At 45.3% G+C, this 21,670-nt stretch overlaps 1 protein-coding gene across 1 annotated transcript in view; it reads left to right on the top strand.

The window, feature by feature from the left end:
* LOC121048016 (locomotion-related protein Hikaru genki-like) overlaps positions 1–21,214 on the top strand; it is a 38,248-nt gene extending 17,034 nt beyond the window's left edge. The window contains exons 5-9 of the mRNA XM_040503840.1: positions 6,583–6,731; positions 11,102–11,281; positions 15,799–15,972; positions 19,338–19,508; positions 21,009–21,214. Of these exons, the coding sequence (XP_040359774.1) occupies positions 6,583–6,731; positions 11,102–11,281; positions 15,799–15,972; positions 19,338–19,508; positions 21,009–21,214 (880 nt within the window). The remainder of the gene's footprint in view (positions 1–6,582; positions 6,732–11,101; positions 11,282–15,798; positions 15,973–19,337; positions 19,509–21,008) is intronic.
* Positions 21,215–21,670: the final 456 nt, after the last annotated feature.

Raw genomic sequence — 21,670 nt, 5'->3', positions numbered from 1 at the left:
TAAATTTCATACAAAAAGAGTCTTTTCCGTTTGTTTTTACGCAAAAAACCGGCTTTCAAAAAGCCCGAGGTGACCACAGTACAGACAAATGATAAAGAGTGGTGCTGTTGTCGCATTTAGCTCGGTCTCGGTGGACGCCAGCGGCCCAGGTTTCGACGGCGAGTTTCCCAACAGAGTGTTTTAGTAACGTTGGTTTTAATTAAAACCTTGTTGAGCGTAATCCAAAGCCCCGAAATCAGTAAATTTTTTTGTAAAACTTCGTGGGAAGCGCGGTAGTGCGCTAAGGTAACCACCCGTGCAGGGCGAAAAACGCAAGTCTGGCGGTCCGAAAATACGGATGATAAAAAACTGAAAAACTTCGCGCGGGCGCCTTTTTGGAAACCCCCAGGCATCCGCGCTTTGAGTCGTTTCTGAATTTGAGTGATTTAGTGTTTTTTTTATTACACTCAGCGCGTTTCTATTTAAAACCATATGTTTATGTTTAACAATTAAGAGGTTAATTAACTAATTTTAGTTAATTATTTAACTTAGCGTGAACATTAGCCCCCTATACTATGTCCACATGGCCGTTTAACCCACTTGCACAGACCGCATTAGTGTAATTCACGGATATTTCTTTTTAACAGTCTGTAAAGCCTAAAAAAACACCACGTGTACACCAACATATGAGGTTTATAAATAACGTTCCGTGTTTTCGGGGTTTACATTTCGTTTTAAATTGGAGGTGTTTTTTTTTTGTTTTTTTTTTGGGGGGGGGGGGGGTAATTTTTTTTCCACAGATTCGGTGTTTTTGGGAGTAAACTTTTTGTATCGGACAAAGAAGGGGTCTTTATCGGGTCTTATGTTGAAGAAGCAAGACACGGGCATGGAATTCCCGATCCTTCAAAGAACGTGCTCGCGGCCTGAATAGTTGAAAAACGTCCGGGTACCAATAAAAGAAGGAAACGAGATGAGGAGTCTCGTTCCGAAGAAAGAAATAGCCTCGCGGACAGTTCAGTGCGGCTGTGTTCGAAGTAAAGAAAAAGAAAACAGAATTGTAGTTGAAGATGATTGCCCGGAAAGCTTGAGCTTTTTTAGTGAAGAAAAGCTCGGATTCGAAGTTTTAAGAGATAAAACTGGCTCGGAGGTTAATTTTCGGGGTTTATTGGTATCTAGCGAAAACACTGAACCCCATTTTTTAGTATCAGAAGTACTTTAAGTACATTGAACTTAAAGTACTAGTTCAAGTAGGTTTAGAAAACTTGTACTTTACCTGAGTTATATTTTCTGAGTATGTACTTCTACTTTACTCAAAGTACTCTTTCTGGTACTTTCCAAGTAATGTACAACTTCCGTCTTCAAAGTACATTCCTCAAATTTTATCTCGTTAAATTTGAATCACAAAATGGTGCTTCGTCGACTCTGAAACCAATTCACTTTGTCCAATATTCGCCGCCATTTCCGAAAATAACTGATGCATCCCCGATTACCCCTAAAACAATGCATGCAGATTGGGTAAAAAAGTACTTGTACTTTACTTTGAAAGTAGATTGTACTTATAGTAATTTACTTCAAGTACATTGCGCCCGGTGCACTTACTACTGTACTTGAAGTACGTAGTCTCTCATTTACTTTGTACTTTACTTCAAGTACTTTTTGAATGTACTTTACCCAATACTACAGTGTATTTATAAACAAGCACGGGTGTGCCTGTACCAGGTGTAGGCATTGCGCGCGGGCAGAAGCCAGTTTCGCCTGAGACGAAGCTCCTGCGCATGTTCAGTGCCGACTGCAACGCCGCCGTGATGGCGTGACGTCAGAGAGTTGGGCTGCTGTTTACGGCGAGCAAGTGTACGAAAATGCGTCTTTTGCGCATCAGAACGCAAGGAGGGACACGCGAATCAAAGGACCACATGGAGAGCGCGCAGGGAACGCGCGATTATATATATGGGTGGTTTCATCTCAAATCGTGCAGGCAAAAAGGGTCGAATTTTTAATTTCGATGAAAAAAATATATGTTATGGCGCCGTTTCTAAAAACGCAGTCGCCACAAACCGCAAGTTCGTCGGATTTTTTGTTCTCGACTTATGAATTTTTAAAGAGGCCGCGGCGAAAAGCAGTGTTTTTCACACCCGTCGTGGGTCGGATGTTTCGCTTGATCTCCCTCCCTGGATTTTCAGTCCACATTATATTATATTTTTTTCAAGCACTCTGTGGACATATTTAAAAGGCTCCTATACCATAAAATAATTTTAGGCGTTTTGCTTTTGTTTTGTAAAAATGTCAAAAACGCCCCCTCGGTCAATTGTTGACGAAGTTTGACAATTAATTACTGGCGATCTACTTGGGTTACATCGATAATTTTTATGTCCACGGAGAGCCCAAAACACGTTCTTTATATGTATTATAAAATAACTTGGCTGTATAAAATATTCTTTTCGTTACGTTTACGTTAATGTTATGTGAAAACCAAAAAGTACCATTTTTGAAATTGATTTTCTCAAAAAACCCATTTTTTATTTTTTTTATTTTTTGCTAAAATGTAGATTTGATAGTTTTCTACGCGAAAATTAAGTCGAGAAAGTGTATATTTTGTTTGTATGTTCTACATTTAAGCATCAATATCGTACAAAAACGTGTTTTTACGGCTCGAAATGGACCTGCGAATTGCGCGTCTTCACAAGCTTGGAAATAGTTTTTTCTTTTTTTCAACGTTCCCACATAAAAATGAAATACAGTATTTACACCCTGTTATATTTATTGATTATTTAAATTTTATTATAGGCGGCAAGCTACATCGGAGGAGTTCCAAAAAGAGAAAGCAACACTTCTTAACAGACCAGCAGGTGTCGTTAATTTTTTACGTGTAGGAGTCGGTAGACGTCGTATTGATTCGGGGCCCCCATTGACCTGCATGAACGTCCCGCCCTTTCGGAGCCAGCAGGTGACCACGACTTTTCGCGCTCGTTGTGTTAGATGGGACGGCCCGTGACAGTAAAGCGAGCAGCGTGCACCCTGTGTCACGAGGAGTGAAATGGTACGTTTGTGACGTTGACACGGCGAACAGTGACAGCCACCCAGGAGGAGTCAGTCAGAGTATTGCACAAGGGAAAGCAAAGGAATCGTTGCCTGAAAGGATGAGGACACCACGGCCTTACAATATCGACGGTCAACAACTGTTCTGCCAGCCAAAACAACGCCGCGTGCGCGCTAAAACCGGCGGCGCGGGACAGAAATCCCTTAAACGCACACACGAAGATGGGCCGGTTTCGTTAGGGATGTGGGGAAATTTGAAACCAGCCATCCGTGCATGCGTGAAACGATACCGCCTGTTTGCCCTAGCTTCGAGCGCCCTATCCTTACCTTGAAACGGTCGTGCTCTCTCTCTCTCTCTCCGGAGAGATCCGATAGTACCGAAGGGTTATCTATTAAACTTGACGAAGAAAACGAGAAGGGACTGTTTAAGTTTAATTATCCCCACCAACCCGCTCGTTCTGTCCTTATAAAGGGTTATCTCTTTTGGAAACAGCAAAGCCCGGAGATTGACATTAAAACGAGCGTGTTGGTAAATATACTTGTGTTTGTACTCTGCCCGGAGATTATAGTTGGGTCGAAGTCAGCCTCCTTGTCAACTATAACCGTCTGTGAAGAGTGGGCTTCTCCCGAGATGAAAAGTTAGCGCCGTCTGACGTGTTCTTTTGAAAAAGGGAAGGGGAAAGAGAAAGTTTGAGTAACTGCAGAAACGACCTCGAAAGCTCCTCACCCGATATGAAGCTTGAGGCAAAGTCTCGGTTACCTTCTCGCGCATCGCCTGCTCGAATCTATTCTTCACTTTCTTTCTCACAGCCACTGTTCCGCACAGCCGTCGTGGATGTGCGTAATAGAGGGAGGAACAGATTCGAGCATCATCTGGACGCCGTCATCCTGCCAGACTTCAGTGTCGTGGGACCGACTCGTGTGTGTTTCTTCGCCCCGCTGAACTTTGTTTCTCGGGTGCGGTTTTTTCTGAACGTTTTTTTTTTCAATGTTTTCTTACTAGCTGTTTGTTAGTACTGTTCAGTTGTTGGGTTTATATCGTCATGGCGTAGCTGCCTGGCGGTGATGTAGAGAGCGTGTTCGCACGCATTTGGTTGCGTCCCGTTTAGGGAATGCCCGGAGGAGTTGGTTTTTGTTCTTGCCATGTGCGGCTGAGTTTTCTCGTCTTTATTAAATTTTTGATTTTTTTTTTTTTTTTTTTTTTTGTTTTACCTTTACGTGTCGTCAACTTCTTTGACTGACTCTCCACCAGGCGTGGACCTATCGCCTTGCCGCCGCCCGAACCTAAATACTTTTTTTTTTTTTTTTTTAACGCAATTTTCGTTAAGATCGGAGTTGGGCAATTTAATTCCTATTTATTTATTTTTATTTCCTACCCCTCTCCATGACACACTCTCTCTGTGTGTTTCGGACCGTTTCTGTGTCACCACATTTGTGTATTACGGAAGTGAAAGGACATTCCCTGGTGACCTGTGCGATGTGCGGTGAACAAACCCCCAGTGTTTGGTTTCGGAAAGAATTGTATATAATATATCGACGATGTGGTGACTTTCTTTGTCTTAGTAATATGACAGCTAATAGCTAGTCGTGCTAGTTTACTGTGAAAGGTTTATAAATCGAAACAATACAACGTCTGTGCCTTTTGGTTATTGAAAGTCTACTAGGCCTGCTGATTTGGTTAGATATGTATCTCCTGGTTCCCGCTCTTATCAAAACATACATAAATATTCAATACCATAAAATCCGTTTATAATTGATTACAAAATGCAGAAGAAGATTTAAGAAAACTTTTTCACAATTAATAGAGACGCATGGGTCGCTATGTCTGACTTAAGTCTTGCAAAACAAAGACGTCTTTTTTCCGATATTGAGGCCTAAATATAAAACATACAAACAAAATATACACTTTCTAGGCTTGATTTTCGTGTAGACAACTATCATATCTACATTTGAACAAAAAATAAAAAAAATAAAAAATGGGTTTTTTGAGAAAATCAATTTCAAAAATGGCACTTTTTGGTTTTTGCATAATATTAACGTAAATGTAACGCAAAATATATTTTATACAGCCGAGGCATTTTATAATACATATAAAGAGCGTGTTTTGGGCTCTCCGTGGACATAAAAAATATTGGTGTAACCCAAGTAGATCGCCAGTAATTAATTGTCAAAGTTCGTCCACAATTGACCGAGGAGGCGTTTTTGACATTTTTACAGAAAAAAAGCAAAACGCCTAAAATTATTTCATGGCATTGGAGCGTTTTAAATGTGTACACAGAGTGCTTGAAAAAAGTTAATATAATGTGGACCGAAAATCCATGGCGGGAGATCAAGCGAAACATCCGACCCACGATGGGTGTGAAAAACACTGCTTATCGCCGCGGCCTCTTTAAAAATTCATAAGTTGAGAACGAAAAATCCGACGAGCTTGCGATTTGTGGCGACTGCGGTTTCAGAAACGGCGCCATAACATATATTTTTTTCATCGAAATTAAAAATTCGACCTTTTTTGCCTGCACGATTTGAGATGAAACCACCCATATATATATAGGAACCTTCGTTTTCGGGTTTTATATTTTTCAAAAATCGGGGGTGAAAATTGGGCGCTTTGATCCAAGGGGGCCGTAATCGGAGAGGGGTCGGGTATCTTAGTTAATTATTATGAAGTTCGAGTTTTTTTTCAGGTTATATTTAGAAATATACAAGTCGAATTAACAATTGATCCGTTTGAATACAGAGATTATTTTTAATAAAACACTGTACACAGATAGCATTGAAACATGGTAAGAGCTTACATGCATGGGCTTTAAAATTTTTCATAATTCATGGTTGCTTATATAATATTCTGCAGGCGCAACATGGTTTGTCTCCATTCTAGACCTGTTCGGTTCTTGGACATAATGTCCGAATTGAGAGGAGATTCTTCGGCATTGCAGGTCACGTACATTTAGAATGCAAATTTCTCGTCCTTCTATTTTTTGTTGTTGTAATGATTGAAAGAGAAAATGTAAAAGGGAAAATGATAGTTCACAAGGGACATGAATACCGCATTTGAGGGCCCGATCCCTGTCGCTGCAGCTCACTGACTTCGAAATAACTTCGGATTGTTTACGAGGCCTGGAGCCACCGCACAAGTTTCTTAGAAATTATTTTCGGAGCATAGTAATTTGGAAAATGCTGGAATTCTATTTCCGAATTCGGAAAAAAAAAAAACGATTTTCAAGAAACATGTTTGGAATGTAGATATCGGGAAATATCGGGTTTTACCCGAAGACGAAGGACTCTAGGGATATATACTTAGGGGACTTAGTTGAACAGAATTCATATTTGTGAAGAAAATACGAAAACAAAATTTTCGATCGGCGCGAATACCTATCAACTCAAAAGTAAACAAAATATACAATTCCCGTATTTTTTTTTTTTTTTAAGGGGGGAGAGCGGTCAAGCTGCCGACAACGAGCGTTCCAGCGCTTTCGTCATTCCTGCAGTCAAAAACGAGAGTATTGATCTGATGTGCATGTTGCACCCACTGTTGAGCAAAACAAACCTGGGAACTTTGATGTTTAGGGACTACGCCAAGGGCTGGATCTTATCGGCGGACGAGAAGCAGTGGCGTTACGAGCTGCTCATCTACAAGGCCAAAGAGCGAGACTCCGGCACCTACACCTGCACCACACCCCGCGGACAGACCAACGAAATCCATCTCACAGTCAAAGGTAGGGGCGGGACAATTAATTGCCGAACCTGCTACCAAAGCTAAGGTCTCAAGTCATGGCGGCCATCGTAAATAAGCGCATTTTCGTTTTATTTTTGAAATAGGCACGAAACTACTTAGGAATAATGTTTGTTCACCTAATAACCGTTGTATTCACAGGTTCCCGCGCGCATACGCACACGGTTCGTCATTTCGCATAAGACACGCTTCAAAGTGGGCAATTTTCCCAGCAATTTTCCGAGTTGCTGACGAGTTGTTTCCTAGATCCCACTGATCTCCACTATGGGGGCTGGATGGCGCATAGCTGCTCTCTGAGCCCGCGCAAATGAAGCCACCGGAAGTTCGATGCAATTGTGCCGGAAGTCGGGCGTCTGCTGGGCTTCCTAGTGCATTCGGTCAATATTTTGGTCCATGCTTTGTTGTGTCTTCGATTGGCTTTATACACTTTCGTTCTGAATTAAATCCTGAGAATAGGGCATTTGAACGTGGGACATACGCACACTTGATACACTAGAATCTCAAAAGGTTCACATCGAATAGCTTCCCATGAGACTTCTCTGGTCCACATGCGCTGTTACTCCGCAGCAGCAAGCTCTCTTAAAATAACAAAAAAAAAAAAGAAAAGAAAACATCGCCATGAGCGCTGTTCGATTCAGTACTCGGAGGAGTTGAAAAGTTTGTCAAGCGCTCACTTCAGGGACAAGCCGCTTACTTCCGTTGGCTTCAAACCTGTCTTCTCAATGCGCCATCCAGCCCCCTATTGTGGAGATCGATCCCGGCGTTGCAACAGGAATTTCTGGGTGCGGGTCCGGATTGAAACGACCCAAATTTGAACAACTCGGAGACGTTCGAAGCGGCAGCAGCCAATCGGGGACGCGATATTTTCACGTGACCACCTGTGAGAAAGATAATTGAAGGCACAATTAAGCGTCGTTCTAGTTTGCCATGGATTGTTCTCGCAACAAAGTGGTTCCAGGGAGTCTAGTTAGTGCTCTCAACGAAACTTGAAGACATAAAAAAAAAGCACGTCATTAATTCAAAACTTTGTGTCTAAATAGCGCAAGAAAATTAAAAATTTCACAATGATAATAACAAAACGTAGAAATTTAAGACTCAGTGATCGCTGTTTGTGAAAAGAGGCGACCCGTATTGCTGGTGTTGTGACGGTAATTTATACCCCATTCACAGGACCAACATAAAGGTATACCTTTAACGTAGGTCCCTATGCTATCGACAAATCAGGCCGTGCTCTTGGGTCGCGAGCACACGCCACGCGCGGAAGATCGTTAATTGATTGGCCGCAGAGATGAAGGTCCCTTTGCTAAAGGTACCTTTACGGTCGTGTGAATGAGGTATAACACTTTACAAATAGTGTTTTTCTTCTTCTTTTTTTTTTTTTTTGAAGCCTAACAGTTTTGTTAAAAAAAAATACTTATGCGGCTTGTCGCGTGAGTTATACGACCAGGGGACATCGTATAGGGGTCTCATTGTAACGATAAGTCGGCTAATTAAGTGAAACTTGTTAATTAATTTTTCAATTAGTGAAAAGAGACGTGCGGTTCTAATTAAAAACTTGCCGTGCATCATCGAAAATCAATGAATAAGTGTTTTTTAAGCTAAATTTTGAGCGCGTGGGAAGCGTAGTAGTGCGCTAAAGGCGCTAACTCGTGCAACAGGTACAAGGCTGTGGCTAGGATAACGTTGATAAGAGAAGGAAAAAGCCGGTAGCCTTGCTCCTGCTGCACACGTGGTAACTTTAGCGCGCTACTGCGCCTCTCACGCTCTCAAAGTCTTTCTAAACATTACTGATTTGGTGGTTTTGAATGACGCTCGGCAAGTTTCTAATTGGGATTATATGTCTCTTTTCACCAATTAAAAAGTTAGTTAACAAGTTGGACTTAATTAGCGGACTGATCGGTTACGATTAGCGTCCTATACTATGTCCCCCTGGCCGTATAACCCACCTGCACAAACCGCACAAGTGTAGCTTTTACGGCTTTTTTAAAAACAAATCTGCAGAGCATAAAATCACATACACACTCACACACACGTACGCACACGCACGCACGCACACGCGCGCGCACGCACGCACTCACACAGACGCACGCGCACGCACGCACACACAGACACACGTGCGCGCGCGCACACACACACACACGCGCATACACACCATATACTTCGTTTCACATTAAGTTCCACCGCAGCCAACGTTGCGATCTGATCAAATTAAACAAGGAGCACCAAAGGTTTATCGTCAAGGTGCTCGTCGTCTTTGTGCATTTTATATTATCAACTAAACCACTCATGCAAAAAAAAAAAAACGAAAAAAAAAACGCGGGATTACGGTGCACATTTATTGGGCGCGATGGGAATTAGCCCGTGGTGCATGACAAACGCACAAAGGAGACAAGCACCACAGCGGTACACTTCTAGTTCCTAGCTTTACTAATTCCGCTCAATTGGCTCCTTCTAATCGTTCACTCTAAAAAAAGCCTGTGCGTCTGCTTTCCCGCACAACACTCGGAGAGCCAATCACCGCGCCTTACGGAGGCAACTCAGCGAATGACAGTGCCGAAACATATGTTTAGACCAAAAAACGCAGTCTGAGCTGTGACATTTAAAAGTATAGGAAACTCGTTGAATCAACAAGACACCCAAAAACCACAGTAAAAATCTTATATATATATAAGAAATGTTTGGTTCAAATAAACGCCTATGGTTAAAAAAGATCATTTAAGTAGACGCACAGACTTTTTTAGAGTGTTCCACTGGCTACGGTAAGACTTAATGCGAAGAAGAGCATAAAAAAAAAAAAAAAAAAAAACAGTTCGGAGGCGAGCCTACGAGAGCTCACGCCAGCTTTTCCGCAGAGCGCACACGGAGAGCCAACCACTGCGATTCACAAAGAGTGTTCGACAAATAACGAAGACGACGAGGATGCGGAGAAATGACGATGACCAAACCAACGTTTTAATAGAAAAAATAAAGGCATCTATATAACATTAAGAATACTTTTTTTTTTATAGGTGACTGCTCGCTCATTGATCTTCTTGTGATGGGATAATTATTCAGTGTCCCGTTGCGGACAACGTTTGTAAGTTTGGAACGTTTTTTTTTTGTATCTTTTTTTGCCGAGCTTTTCTTGTTGATGGCAGTGATTGGCCGTCTGGGTGCTCCGAGGGAAAACAGACTTACGGGTATATTTTTAAAGAACGCTGCCCGTGGGAACCCGCCTTATGGTACGTTTACACCTGAAAAGAAATCCGCTGCCGCGGGAGCGGATCCGCTCCCGGCGGCGGCGGCGACGAGCGGGTTGCGTTTACATCTGTTTCCTTCGAGCAGTGACGGCAGTGCCGGCTGCGGCAGCGGTTCCCGTAACGTCTCGTCAAATATGACGAGAAGGCGCGAGAGTTCCCGCCTCGGCTCTCTCTCTCCCGGGCGTTGCTGCTCCCGGAAGAACGCGTACTCGTGACGTAGGCAGCGTCGCGCCGCGCAAGAATGTCACATCCGGTCAGCGAAACGCCTCGTTCGGCGGCAGAAATAGATCCCGGACCTAAACGGCTCGCCGCCGCGTTTTCCGCCCAGCGTTTCGCCCCAGCGGCAAAAGCTGGGCGGATTCGCTGGCGGATCCGCAAGTGTAAACGTACCATTAATTGATGGTTTGACCTTTCGCTTCTTTCTGGTTAGCGCCCGGCGGTGACACTTCGTTCCATCTTAAAAGGACACTGAACCCCCCAATAAACTATTTTGTTTTCTTAAGTTATCGTATCAGACACGTAAGTCACAAAATTTTATAGATCCGCCGGATCATTCAATTAGGTGTATAAAGTGCGCCATGGCTTTGTATACACCTATAGTCGGAGACAAGTCAAGAACGAAGTGGAGGCTCCTCCCACACCTTTCCACTTTAGTAGAGCGAACGCTGGAGAGGAGGCGAAATCCTTTTCACCGTTCGCTCCGCTGAAGTGGAAAGGGGTAGGAGGAGCTTCCACTTCGTTCTTGACCTGTCACCGACTATAGTCTGGTTATGCGTGTTTCTGTTTCATGTGGAGCGCAAGTTCGTCTGCTTCTTGTACAGGGCTTGCGATGATGTCAGAACGCCGAGCTCTTATTGGTTGATTGAAAAAAGAAAAGTGGGTAGACGTCAAGGCATCCAGCATTGATGTCTACCCACTATCCTTTCAATCAAAGCCAATCAGAGCACGGGGTCGTTCTGACGTCACCGCAACTCCTGCGCAAGAAGCTGACGACTTGCTCTTCGTATAGGCTTTGACAGCGTTCCGACTTAGAGTGAAACAAGGTATTATGCGTTACAGTTTTTTTTATATAGAATTGTAAAATATTAACGACTTGCATTCCTCCCGTTCACAGACGTGGCCTGTCCTCCGATCGAAGGCTACGGGGACGAGAACCGCGTGACGAGCGAGCACGGCAACCGCATGCACAGCAAGGCTAAGTTCGCCTGCATGGAGGGCTACAACCTTGTGGGCTCCGAGGAGGTCCTGTGCAGCCCTTCGGGACGCTGGTCCGACAAGGCACCGCACTGCGTAGGTGGGAAACGCACGCCACTAAGCTTCCGTCTCGCACGATGGCGTCTGCTCCAACGAAGCGTTTTGGAACTTTTGCTTTCTATGGGGACTCTGCACAAACCTCCCTTGCTCGTGTTGGCGTTGGTCGCGCCGTGGCAGGGCGATTGGAGAGAGTGGCAACAACGGGGTGCAGCTGTTGGTTCGACGTCATTGCGCGCGCGACCAATGACGTTGCACCGCGCAGAGGGGAGAAGGGGCCGAGAGATTAGCGTTGCGCTAACGCTCCCCTCTCTTCCCCTTTCTCCGCTGCGTAGGAACAGGGGCTGCGTAACAGGGTAGGAACTGCGAATTAGTGAAATAATCTTTTCTACTGGAAGGCAGTTCAGAATGCTGCTTGTTAAAAACCCCATCAAGTGCTATCGCATCTTCATAGCCTTTTACGGAATGTCTAAGCTAGGTGATATTTTTTTTATACCATCGTCATAGTATTTAAGAAAGCTATTGACAGTGATGAAAGTAGGCTGGGGAGCTGGTTTGGGAACTGCATCGGTTAAAACACACAAACTGGATAGGTTGAAACCTTGTGCAGTGCTCCCTCTTTTCAGTTCTCCTAATACCTCTGCCAGACCTGCACTTAAAAGGACCTTTGTGCCAAAGGCCTTTAGGATTCTTAAGTCAGCTATAAGTTCTGCCGTGACAGACATCGCAAGTAAATGCTACTTAGGCGATGTTTACAGCGATTAAAGTCTCGTAGCTCGTTCAAACACATAAATCACGTTCACGCCAGAAAAATAATATATTGGCGATATAAATATTTTTTTAAAGTTTTTCTTTAGCAAATAAAATATTAAATAGACAAAATGACGAGCTCAGTCGAGTGATTACAACAAAGTCCACTTTAAGCAAAATCAAAGTGTTTATTTTTTTGGCAATTAGCGGCAATCCTGAGCGTCTTCCGCTCACTGAGTCCCACCGTCCTAACATCGCTCAGTGCTCCCGCTTATTTCCGTGCTTCTGCTACGCTCTTGTCCTGTTCGGTTCGGCGTCGTGCTCGCACTTGAGTTTCATAGCACGCGTCGGAGGTCCTCCAGGCGATCCTCCCAAAGTTGTATCAGCTCCCAGGTCCCTCAACGCTCCAAAGGAGGCGCGGCGACCCCTCCCTTTATTCGTGGACGCTCCTCCGTAGCTCGGCATATCGCACGACGCGAGAGTGAGATGCAGAAATAGAGATATGTACAAAGAAATATTAAATATATACAGTACAGTTTGTAATACGCTATTAATGGATGATACAATATAAAGTAGAGAAATAAAGGCTAAAAAAACTATGGCTGTAAGGAAAATCGAAGTGCCGAAGTGGACGTTGCGAGCAGGCCAGCAGCGGGTCGACGAGGCCTGCTCGATAGTACAGAAAGTACTATTAGTACTTTCTGTACAGAAAGTACTAAGTACAGAAAACTATTAGTAGGGCGAGGTTCGTACAGAATATACGTGCATAATGAAAATACAAAGACATTGATTTTATATATCTGTACGATATTTTATTTCAATTCGCTTCTCTAATGTAGATCGCTGCTGAGGAGAGTAGACCTTTAGCAGCCGTAAGGGGTTGCGGGAACTCAGGTTCACGAAAAGGACCTTTGAGTTGAATGCAATTTGAGTTGCCGTATGGCACTGCCTAAATGACATTTACACTGAAGGTCCTTTGGCGTAAAGGTCTTTTTAGGTGCCCGTCTGACAGGGGTATAAGACTTAGTTAGTATGGGAGGATCGGGGGTCGAGTGAAACTTAATATGTCAAGGTCTGAATATCACTCCTGCTGGATTCGATATGAACGGGCCTTTACCGACAAAGAGCTTACCTTCTGCGGTGAAGACTTAGGACTACTAGAGTGCCTTCATGTGCGCTTCGCATAGGGTGATGCCAACTGCCTGTTTCCCTTTCCCAGACAGTATCCCACCGCCATTTTGTGCCTTTCATTGTTTTCCCGTGCGCCAGAAAATTGGCTTTGTGTCCATCGGTGCTCCCATCCGAGGGCGAAAACGCTAATCCTCCCTCCGTGGGTTCCACAACGCTGCTCTGAACTTGTGAGATAAGGTGCTTGTTTTCGGGAGGGTTATAAGCCCCACGGATCATCGCCGAGAACCAAAATGGCTGCTGGTCTGTCGGTGAGTGGTATTACGAAAAATGGCATCACCCTAGCAAAGCGCACATGAAGGCTCCCTAAGGACTACGAGTGTGCGAAGAACGGTTTTATGGCTTCAGAAACGGATGTCGTGGCTATGAATAACGCACCGCTGCTCGATTCGAATTACTGTTGCACATCCCTTCTCAGGGCATTATCTTTTAGTAGAGACTAAGGTATATAAACATTCATACGGCAAATTGAACTGAAGTTTTGATATACGTACGTAGAAAGACATCCACTCGCTTTGTTTTTGTTTTCCACCCACCTTTATAGGTATTGGCAGCGACGGATGCTCTCCACTCCGGTCGCTGACGAATATTTGAAAGAGACGCCCTAGCTTGGCGGCTCTCGCTTTGGCTGGCATCCTGTCGCTTTTGTAGAATTGCGTCTTTATTTGTTGATTTTTTTTTTATGTGACCACCCTTGTTTTGTTTTTCGATTGGGTTCAATCTATTCCTTCAAAAATTATATAAAAATTCTCCCATTTTTATTTTTTTATTTTCGTACCTGGTAAACCTTTTTTCGACTACCTTCAAATATTCCAAAGCGCCGTCCATATTAAAAACGTTGCTGCTTATACTCGACGCATATTGTATACTCCGGCAAAGTCAGGTTCAAAATTGCGATCTGAAGAACAAAAAAATTCGCACGCATTTGGAAATATGTGCATCAACGTTCGCGAATTGAAAGCAACCTTGGTTAAAACAACAACTACAACAAAAAGAAGTTATAGATTGTTTGATGAAAGTAGGATTTCCCTGGCATCCGCCACTGTATACAGTACGCAACAACTACTCCTCGACTTCCGATGCCAGCTGTGACTCTGTCTGTTAAGCACTTTCTTGTTTCTTCTTTTATTAACTTGAAGTAGCTTGGGGCTTTCACGCTCTTGCTTATGCCCGTTGGTGACTACGTTTGTTTTTATTAGTTTGATTACAATTGGAAATGAGTAGGCAAAAAAAAATTGCGTTGAAAAAAAAAAAGCGACTGAGTGTAGAAAAAGATAGCAATATGATAATAAAGCTGACGGCGTGACAGACAAAACAAATATAGAAAAACAGAGATTAAGAAAAAGAGGGGAAAAAAAGCACAAAGAAAGAATAGCGCTTGATTCGTCCTGATAGAACAAAAAAAAAAAAAACTGCAGAGATAGAAGTGGGCCTTTTCTGATCAAAGGCCGCGTCTATTGGCGGGTGTACGAACTTACTTTGGAGGGGAATGCCGTTGCCGCTAACCTGTGCCGGTTCGGATAGCAGTCGACGTTATTGACTGCTATTTTGCCTGTCTCTTTCCCCCTAGAAACGTAGTCGAGTTGCCATACACAACAACCTTGTTGTGCCTAAACACGGAAACTTGTTTCTGCAGTTTTTTGTTTTATGCATCCCACCATACAGCGCCTTAAACTACACACTCGTCCTTCTCACTGCTTCATTATATACGTGGATGAAACAATGAAAAATAATTGGCTTTTGAATCTAAATTGTAAATACCGTCGTGCAAAAAAAAAAATTGTTTTATCACGTTTTAACAATCATTTAGCAGAATGCAGTTGTAATGCCCAATTGAAAAGAGCAACATTTTATATATTATTTCTCCAGTAAACTCATCAAAACTTGTATAAATTATATAAGGCGTATTTACTTCGTTTCAGCTTAGGTCCGAGCGCGGCCGATGTTATGTGCCGAAGGGCCAATCAAACAGCGAAGGAGGCACAACGTCATGGCGTGCTCTCTGCAGTTGATAGGACCAGCCGGTATTCGCCGTCTCTCTGTGCACTCCGCCGGCTAGTCAAGCGCAGAGAGCACGCCATGACGTTGCGCTTTTTACGCTCTTTGATTGGCCCTTCGGCTCATAACATCGGCCGCGCTCGGACCGAAGCCGAAAAGAAGTATAGTATAAGATAAGTACTTATATGATAATGTATGTACCCATCGTACACATTGATCTAATTTTTTTTTATTCACTACACTCTAAAAAAAGTCTGTGCATCTACTTTCACGCACAACACTTGGAGAACCAGTCAGCGGAACTTACGGAGGCAGCTCAGCGAATGACGATGCCGAAACATCTGTTTAGACCAAAAAACGCAGACTGAGTTGTCACATTAAGCAATGCAAGCGTGACGTTTTGCATTGCTTAATGTCACAACTCAGACTGTGCTCTTTGGTCTAAACATATGTTTCCGCATCGTCATTCGCTGAGCTGCCTCCGTAAGTTCCATTGATTGGCTCTCCGAGTTTTGTGCGTGAAAGTAGACGCACAAACGTTTCTTAGAGTGTAGGGTGGTAATATGCCTCACCTAAAAGTGATGAGTACTTCACATAGAACCGATGTATTATGTTCTCTCGCAGTGATCCAATGTCCGGAGATCCCAAACTCGAACCACCTCCGGGCGAGCACAGTGAATCGGACGTACGGCATCCGTGTCCACTTCTCCTGCCCGCTCAACTACAGGCTGATGGGCCCGCCCTTCGTGACCTGCTGGAAGAACGCGTCCTGGTCGGACACGCCTCCCAGCTGCGAACGTGAGCTGCTCTTCTCTGCTGAGCACGTCACCGTCATAAAAGAAAAGAGTAGAATGGGACGAAGTATTCGGGCCGAGGTTTCAGTGACAGCCATATTGAGTGAGATTCAGGTACTGATAAACGCGAACGACAAGGAGTGTTACAGTACGCCATAACGCTGGCGTCCTGTTGTATTTGCGCTCGTTTCCTTCGCGGGTATGTTCTCACCAACTGAACAAATCACGCAGAAAAAAAAAAAAAAAACATGGGCGACGATGCCACGACGTGATGCCTTTAGACGGCATCAGCTGTGCTTATTATTCGACGACATGATGATGACGATTGAGTGACATTACGCCGATCGTGCGTCGTATACAGTAATTTTCGTAGATTGTTTTCGCCGTCCCGCAACGCTTTCCGCAGCCCGCTACGATACCTTACCCGGAACTCTACAGTCAAGGCCATCGGCGCGCAGGCGCAGTAGCGGCTTCTTCGTTGCGGAGGGCTTAGCGGAGGGGGAAACGCGGTGTACGAAAACTCCCTATTCAAATGACTTTGCGTTGATTTAGCATTGATACGTTGTTTATAAACAAATGATTTCAAGGTCGTGACGTCAATTTTTCCGCTAACTTTAGCGGCGAAACTGACGGCGTTTAGGCTCACACCGCCACGAAATCGGGGAGCGGGCCACTAACCGCTGTCGCTGTAAAAAGCACAGGATCGCGGCGCGTTCACTGCTCGTGATTGGTTTAGCCGGTGCTATCAAACGCACAAACACGAGGAGCGCTAGTTCGTCTGCTTCTTTTGCAGGGGTTGTGATGACGTCATAAAGGCCGAGCTCTGATTGGCTCTGATGGGAGAATAGTGGCTAGACCTCAAGGCAAGCTGCCTTGAGGTCTACCAACGGTTTACCCACTATTCTTTAGTCAGAGCCAATCAGAGCTCGGCGTTCTTACATTGCCACAACCCCCGCAAAAGGAGCAGATGAACTTACACTCCGTATAAGTTCCATTTACCTTCTGCAACCCCCCAAACATACATACAAGGAAAGAAAAAAGAAATCTTGATTAGAATGAACACATTAATATGCGCATTAACCGCGTGCATTCCAATTGATCGAAATCAATGTTGTTGTTTTTGTTGTTGTTTTGCAGACGATAGATGGGAACTAGTTCTGAGCACGGGCTGAGGACAACGAAGAACTATATGACTTACCGTGAATACACCTTATACTGCATATACATAGCCGCGGGGGGTCTGAGAACGACAAGGTCTATCCAACTCTGATTATCTCATTAGAACTGCTGCAGCCTACAACCTCGTAGCAGCACCCGATAAGAAGTATCAGAAACCAAGCGAAAGTGACGGCCGTTGTCGTAATCATACCTTTGCTCTCTCTATTTTAAGCTCTCAGTGCCCGTAACACTAATCACGAACCTCTGGCAAACAAACAAAAAAAAAAAAAGAAAAAAAAAGAAACAATTAATAAAAAGAGCGGCGCTAATGATGATTAAGCTTGTCGCTCCTTGATTTGCCTCTCGTCGCTTATGCTTATACGACGGTGCTCTAATATAATCGTTGGTAAGGGACCTTGGCGAAATCAATATCTAGCAAGATGAAAAGCAAACCGGTGCGTATTGCGAGTAAGTTGTCCACATTGTTAAAACCTCTGTAAATAGAATTTTGTATCAACTTGCGCTACAATGTTTATAGCTCTTACAATTCAAAAGGAAGCTTCCTATTTGCATTGCTGATACTGTGAATGGCGTTTTTTTTTTATTCGAGCCGCCATGCCCACCTGTTGAACAAGATCGATAGAACAGAGGGCCAGCACGAACAAGAGATTTCCGGTTTTTGCTGTTTTTATCTTACATAATTAAAACAAACTTTAATTAAAACTTCTATTAATCTAGATGCAAAGGGCTCGTTCGGGGGAATAACTTAAGCGGTAAAATATGCATGTTCTCCTCAGCACGTGAATACCTCCAGTATACTGCCTGGGTAATACCCCCTATACTGTCTGAGTAAAAGGCGAAAGAATCGCCTTGCTTACACATTCCGCCAGAAGCAAGATGTTGCGGTAGCTCTTCATTGGATTGATGGGATGCTCGCGTTGGACTCACCGTAGAGGGAGGGGGAAGGGGCGCAAAGAGTTGAGGAGGGAGCTCCAGTGGGGGGTGAGCTAACACTCCCCCCCCCCCCCCCCCCCTCTTCCCTTCTTGCACAAAACCTTGAAGGCTCCCCATCCCGGAAATAAAATATTTGTCAGAAGCTCACTCTTATTTGGTTCCCTCGCTAATCCCTTGCAATTCTGCGGAATAAGTAGAAACGAAAGTGTGCTGCCCCGGGAGAAATACTGTTTGTTTGTAGGAAGCTGCCTGTTAACAAATTCGGTGTGGAAATGGTTCATCTGACTTTTGTTAATGTCGTTGAACTCGTCTTGGGGATTAAAACAGTCGTGGTTGGAATTGTCGTTTGTTGCTTAGGTCTATAGGCCGATCAGTTGACTTATATTACCTTTTGTGATTTTTATTTATTAGGCTAATATCACTTTTTGGTGTCGTAATTTTACTAGCTATAGTTAAATTTGCACGTGTTATTCGTAGCTCCTCCATGTACCGACATGCGAGGAAAAAAGTTGCGTATTAGCAAATTACCTCAAACGGTCGCATTAAGTGCATAAAATGACGTTGCCCAATGCTCTCGTACTCCACACGGCGAGGTTTAGAGAACATGAAAAAGAGTTTGTGTCAGGGCCGAGCCCGGACCTTTTTTTAAAGGTGGCGGGCCAAGCCGGGCCGGGCCTGGGCTTGATTTCAAACACCTATAGGCCAGACTCGGCAAGGTAAATTACCACGACGCCGGGCCCGGACCGTGCCTGGACCTGAAAAAGGGGTCCGTCAGTGACTTGCTTTCCCGAGGAGCTCAGCTGTGCGTGTGCGTGTACGTGCGTGCATGGTGTGCGTGCAGTGGCGGATTCAGAGGAGGGAGGGGTCCGGATGTCCTGACTCCTTTCTTGAATTCTGTATGTGCAAGAATTTAGGACGGGAAAACGGGAAAGGGGGGGGGGGGGAGTTCTTAAACACACAATACGCTGACTCCCCTCTTCCCCCCCTCTCTCTGAAAATACCTGCGTCCATTCCCGTGTGTGTGTGTGTGTGTGTTTGCGCGCGCGAATGTGCGTGTGCGTGTGCGCAGATGCCAGTGTGCGCGTGCACGTGCGTGTGTGAATGTGTGTGTGTGGGGGGGGGGGGGAGGTCCCTCTGCCCCTCCCGGGAAATTTCGGGGTAGCCTTGGGCCCCGAGCCCCCCCAATAGCGCGAAGTGGCCACATACTCCCTCTCGGCGTGCGAAAGCGCCGCCTGAACTCGCTGGGCTCCCTCGCAGCGATCCGGTGTCGGACGCCGCTGCCCCCTGCCAACGGGCGGGTCCTGTACGGAGGCCGGCAGTACCCGGGGGACAGCGTGCAGTACACCTGCAACGCCGGCTACGTCCTCATCGGCGACTCGGTGTCCGTGTGCGAGGCCAACGGGACCTGGTCCAAAGCCGTCCCCAAATGTGAGCTTGCGATCTCAGCCCACACCAGGGATTAGAGCCCGTACGCTAGCATTTTCACGTGACCGCGGTGAGATCGAGTGGAGTTAGAAGTCGGACACGACCGATGTATCAGCGATCGGCTAGTCCTCCTCGTGTCCGGGCAATACGTCGAAGGACGCTCGGCGTCGGGCTCAGGCCCAGTTGCCGAGCTGATGCCATCCGAAGGTGATGATGTCACCTGCCAGTTGAGGAGGCTGTTCATAGGCTTTGACTAATCTGGGTTTTTTTTTTTTTTCAGCTGGACTAAAGCGCTATTATTGCTAGTTAGATCACAATCGACCGTCACAAAACGTTGCCAACTGCGCGCTATAATATATCGGTAATATAGAATGAGTTTTGTAACCACTCAGGGGAATCACCAAAGAACCAGGCGTCTACATTTGTCTACCTCCCACCGCGTTTAATTTTGCTGTCCTATGGCTCTATTTTATGATGCTCTGTGACAGTGGTTCTCAACCATTGATGTTTCGCGGACCCCTTGTAGATCGCCAAAGATAATGGGAGACCCCGTTTGTGATGAGGGGTTGGGAAAGGTATATGTTATGAAGGTATAGGGTTTTTAGGTATAGAGGTATAGGGTTATTAGGGTATAGCACATAGGGAAAGATATAGGTATAAATTAAATCGATATAAGCAAGGACTAGACTTCGCTCATTGACATACACACGAGAAAACTCACTCGAAAATTGAAACGTTTCTTCTCAATTTAAAATAATACAACTTTTATTGCCCGGCTTGAATACCGAGGCAGCTTCGCGGGCCCCCATTTGAGAACAGTGCTCTATGAGATTGGTTTTTCCCTAATCCCGCGTTATCTGTCTCACCTGGCCCGAATAGAATATCCAGGAGATTCATTTATGGGTATATTAACTGGTTTTTACACGCGGTTACTGAATGTACACAGTAGGACACTGTTAGCACGAACAAGCAATCGCCAGTTTCTTCTCTTTTTCCTTCAAAATTAAAAGACTGTGGTGGAAAAGACTAGTGGAAAAGACTAGATTAAAAGACTGTGGTAAAAGACTAGTGTGGTGGAAAATGCTCAATGGGGGTAGTAACATGGGAAGAAATTTTTGATGCGCGCTGACATACTTCGGAAGGAAATTTCGAAAAAAGTGTAGATGTGTTTGCGCGAGAAGTGTCCCTCAGTGTACTACAGGCATCAACATGAATGGTGACAGACTTCCTCGCTCTTTTGACGTTCCTAATTTTTTTCGGAACACGTTATGGGTCCCGGCGAGAACTAGAACTGAAAGCTTAGATCCCAAACTAGGCACTGTTTGACAGGTTTAGGTTCAGCGAAGGTTGTGCCGTGAAAATAAAAAGAAGAAAGACGAACTGTTCTCTTTGATATTGTTGCCGATAGTATATACCAGGGCCAATAAGATGTAAATTATTCTAGGGTTTCTCTTTTTTTTTTTCGTTGGAATTCTTTTTTTATAGTACCTCCCCTATGCGCAGGCAAGCCTGCCTGCGAGTTCCCAGGTCAGCCCGCGCACGCGCGCCTTCTGCCGTCTAAGTTCCACTACGACATCGGCGAGGTGGCGCTGGTGGCCTGCAGCCCGGGCTACCGGCTGCTGGGCTCGGCGCGGCTGCGCTGCTCGCGGGACGGCCACTGGTCCAGTCCGCTGCCCCACTGCCGCCGGCTGCTGGCCGTGCACAAGTAGTACCAGCGGGTGCAAGGGGGCATCATCATCGAGCAGATGGCGCCGCAGCGCCTGCCGCCCTAGCAGCGCTCTCAACGCGGTCGTGCGCAAAGCTTCGCTCGCGAGCAACGCCCGACCCTCTTTGTGCAACACCACCTCGAAGACATGGCCCGCGCGAGACGTCATCGCTATAGCCCCCGATAGAAAAAGAACGGCAGGGATATCCTTCCGTTGTGCCGCCTCTAGCGCGGACTTCCTACCTTCGATAACGCTTCGGCGTCTCGCGGGCCTCGAGAGCGCATGCGCAGCTAAGGCATGGCGAAAGGCAACGAGCGCGTGCTGAAGGCCGGGCGCTCGAAAGGGATGACGCCCCACCCCGGCGTTCTCACTCTGTCAGTGACTGTAGTGGATACCCGAGCCGCTCCAAGCGTCAAATTCACTGAAGCTCGACTAGCCGCAAAGGAGTAGACGCAAGCG

This window comes from Ixodes scapularis, unplaced genomic scaffold (assembly GCF_016920785.2).
Source record: "Ixodes scapularis isolate PalLabHiFi unplaced genomic scaffold, ASM1692078v2 PGA_scaffold3__209_contigs__length_174095766, whole genome shotgun sequence".
NCBI classification, from domain to species: domain Eukaryota; kingdom Metazoa; phylum Arthropoda; class Arachnida; order Ixodida; family Ixodidae; genus Ixodes; species Ixodes scapularis.
This window is presented reverse-complemented; position numbering and strand designations above follow the sequence as displayed.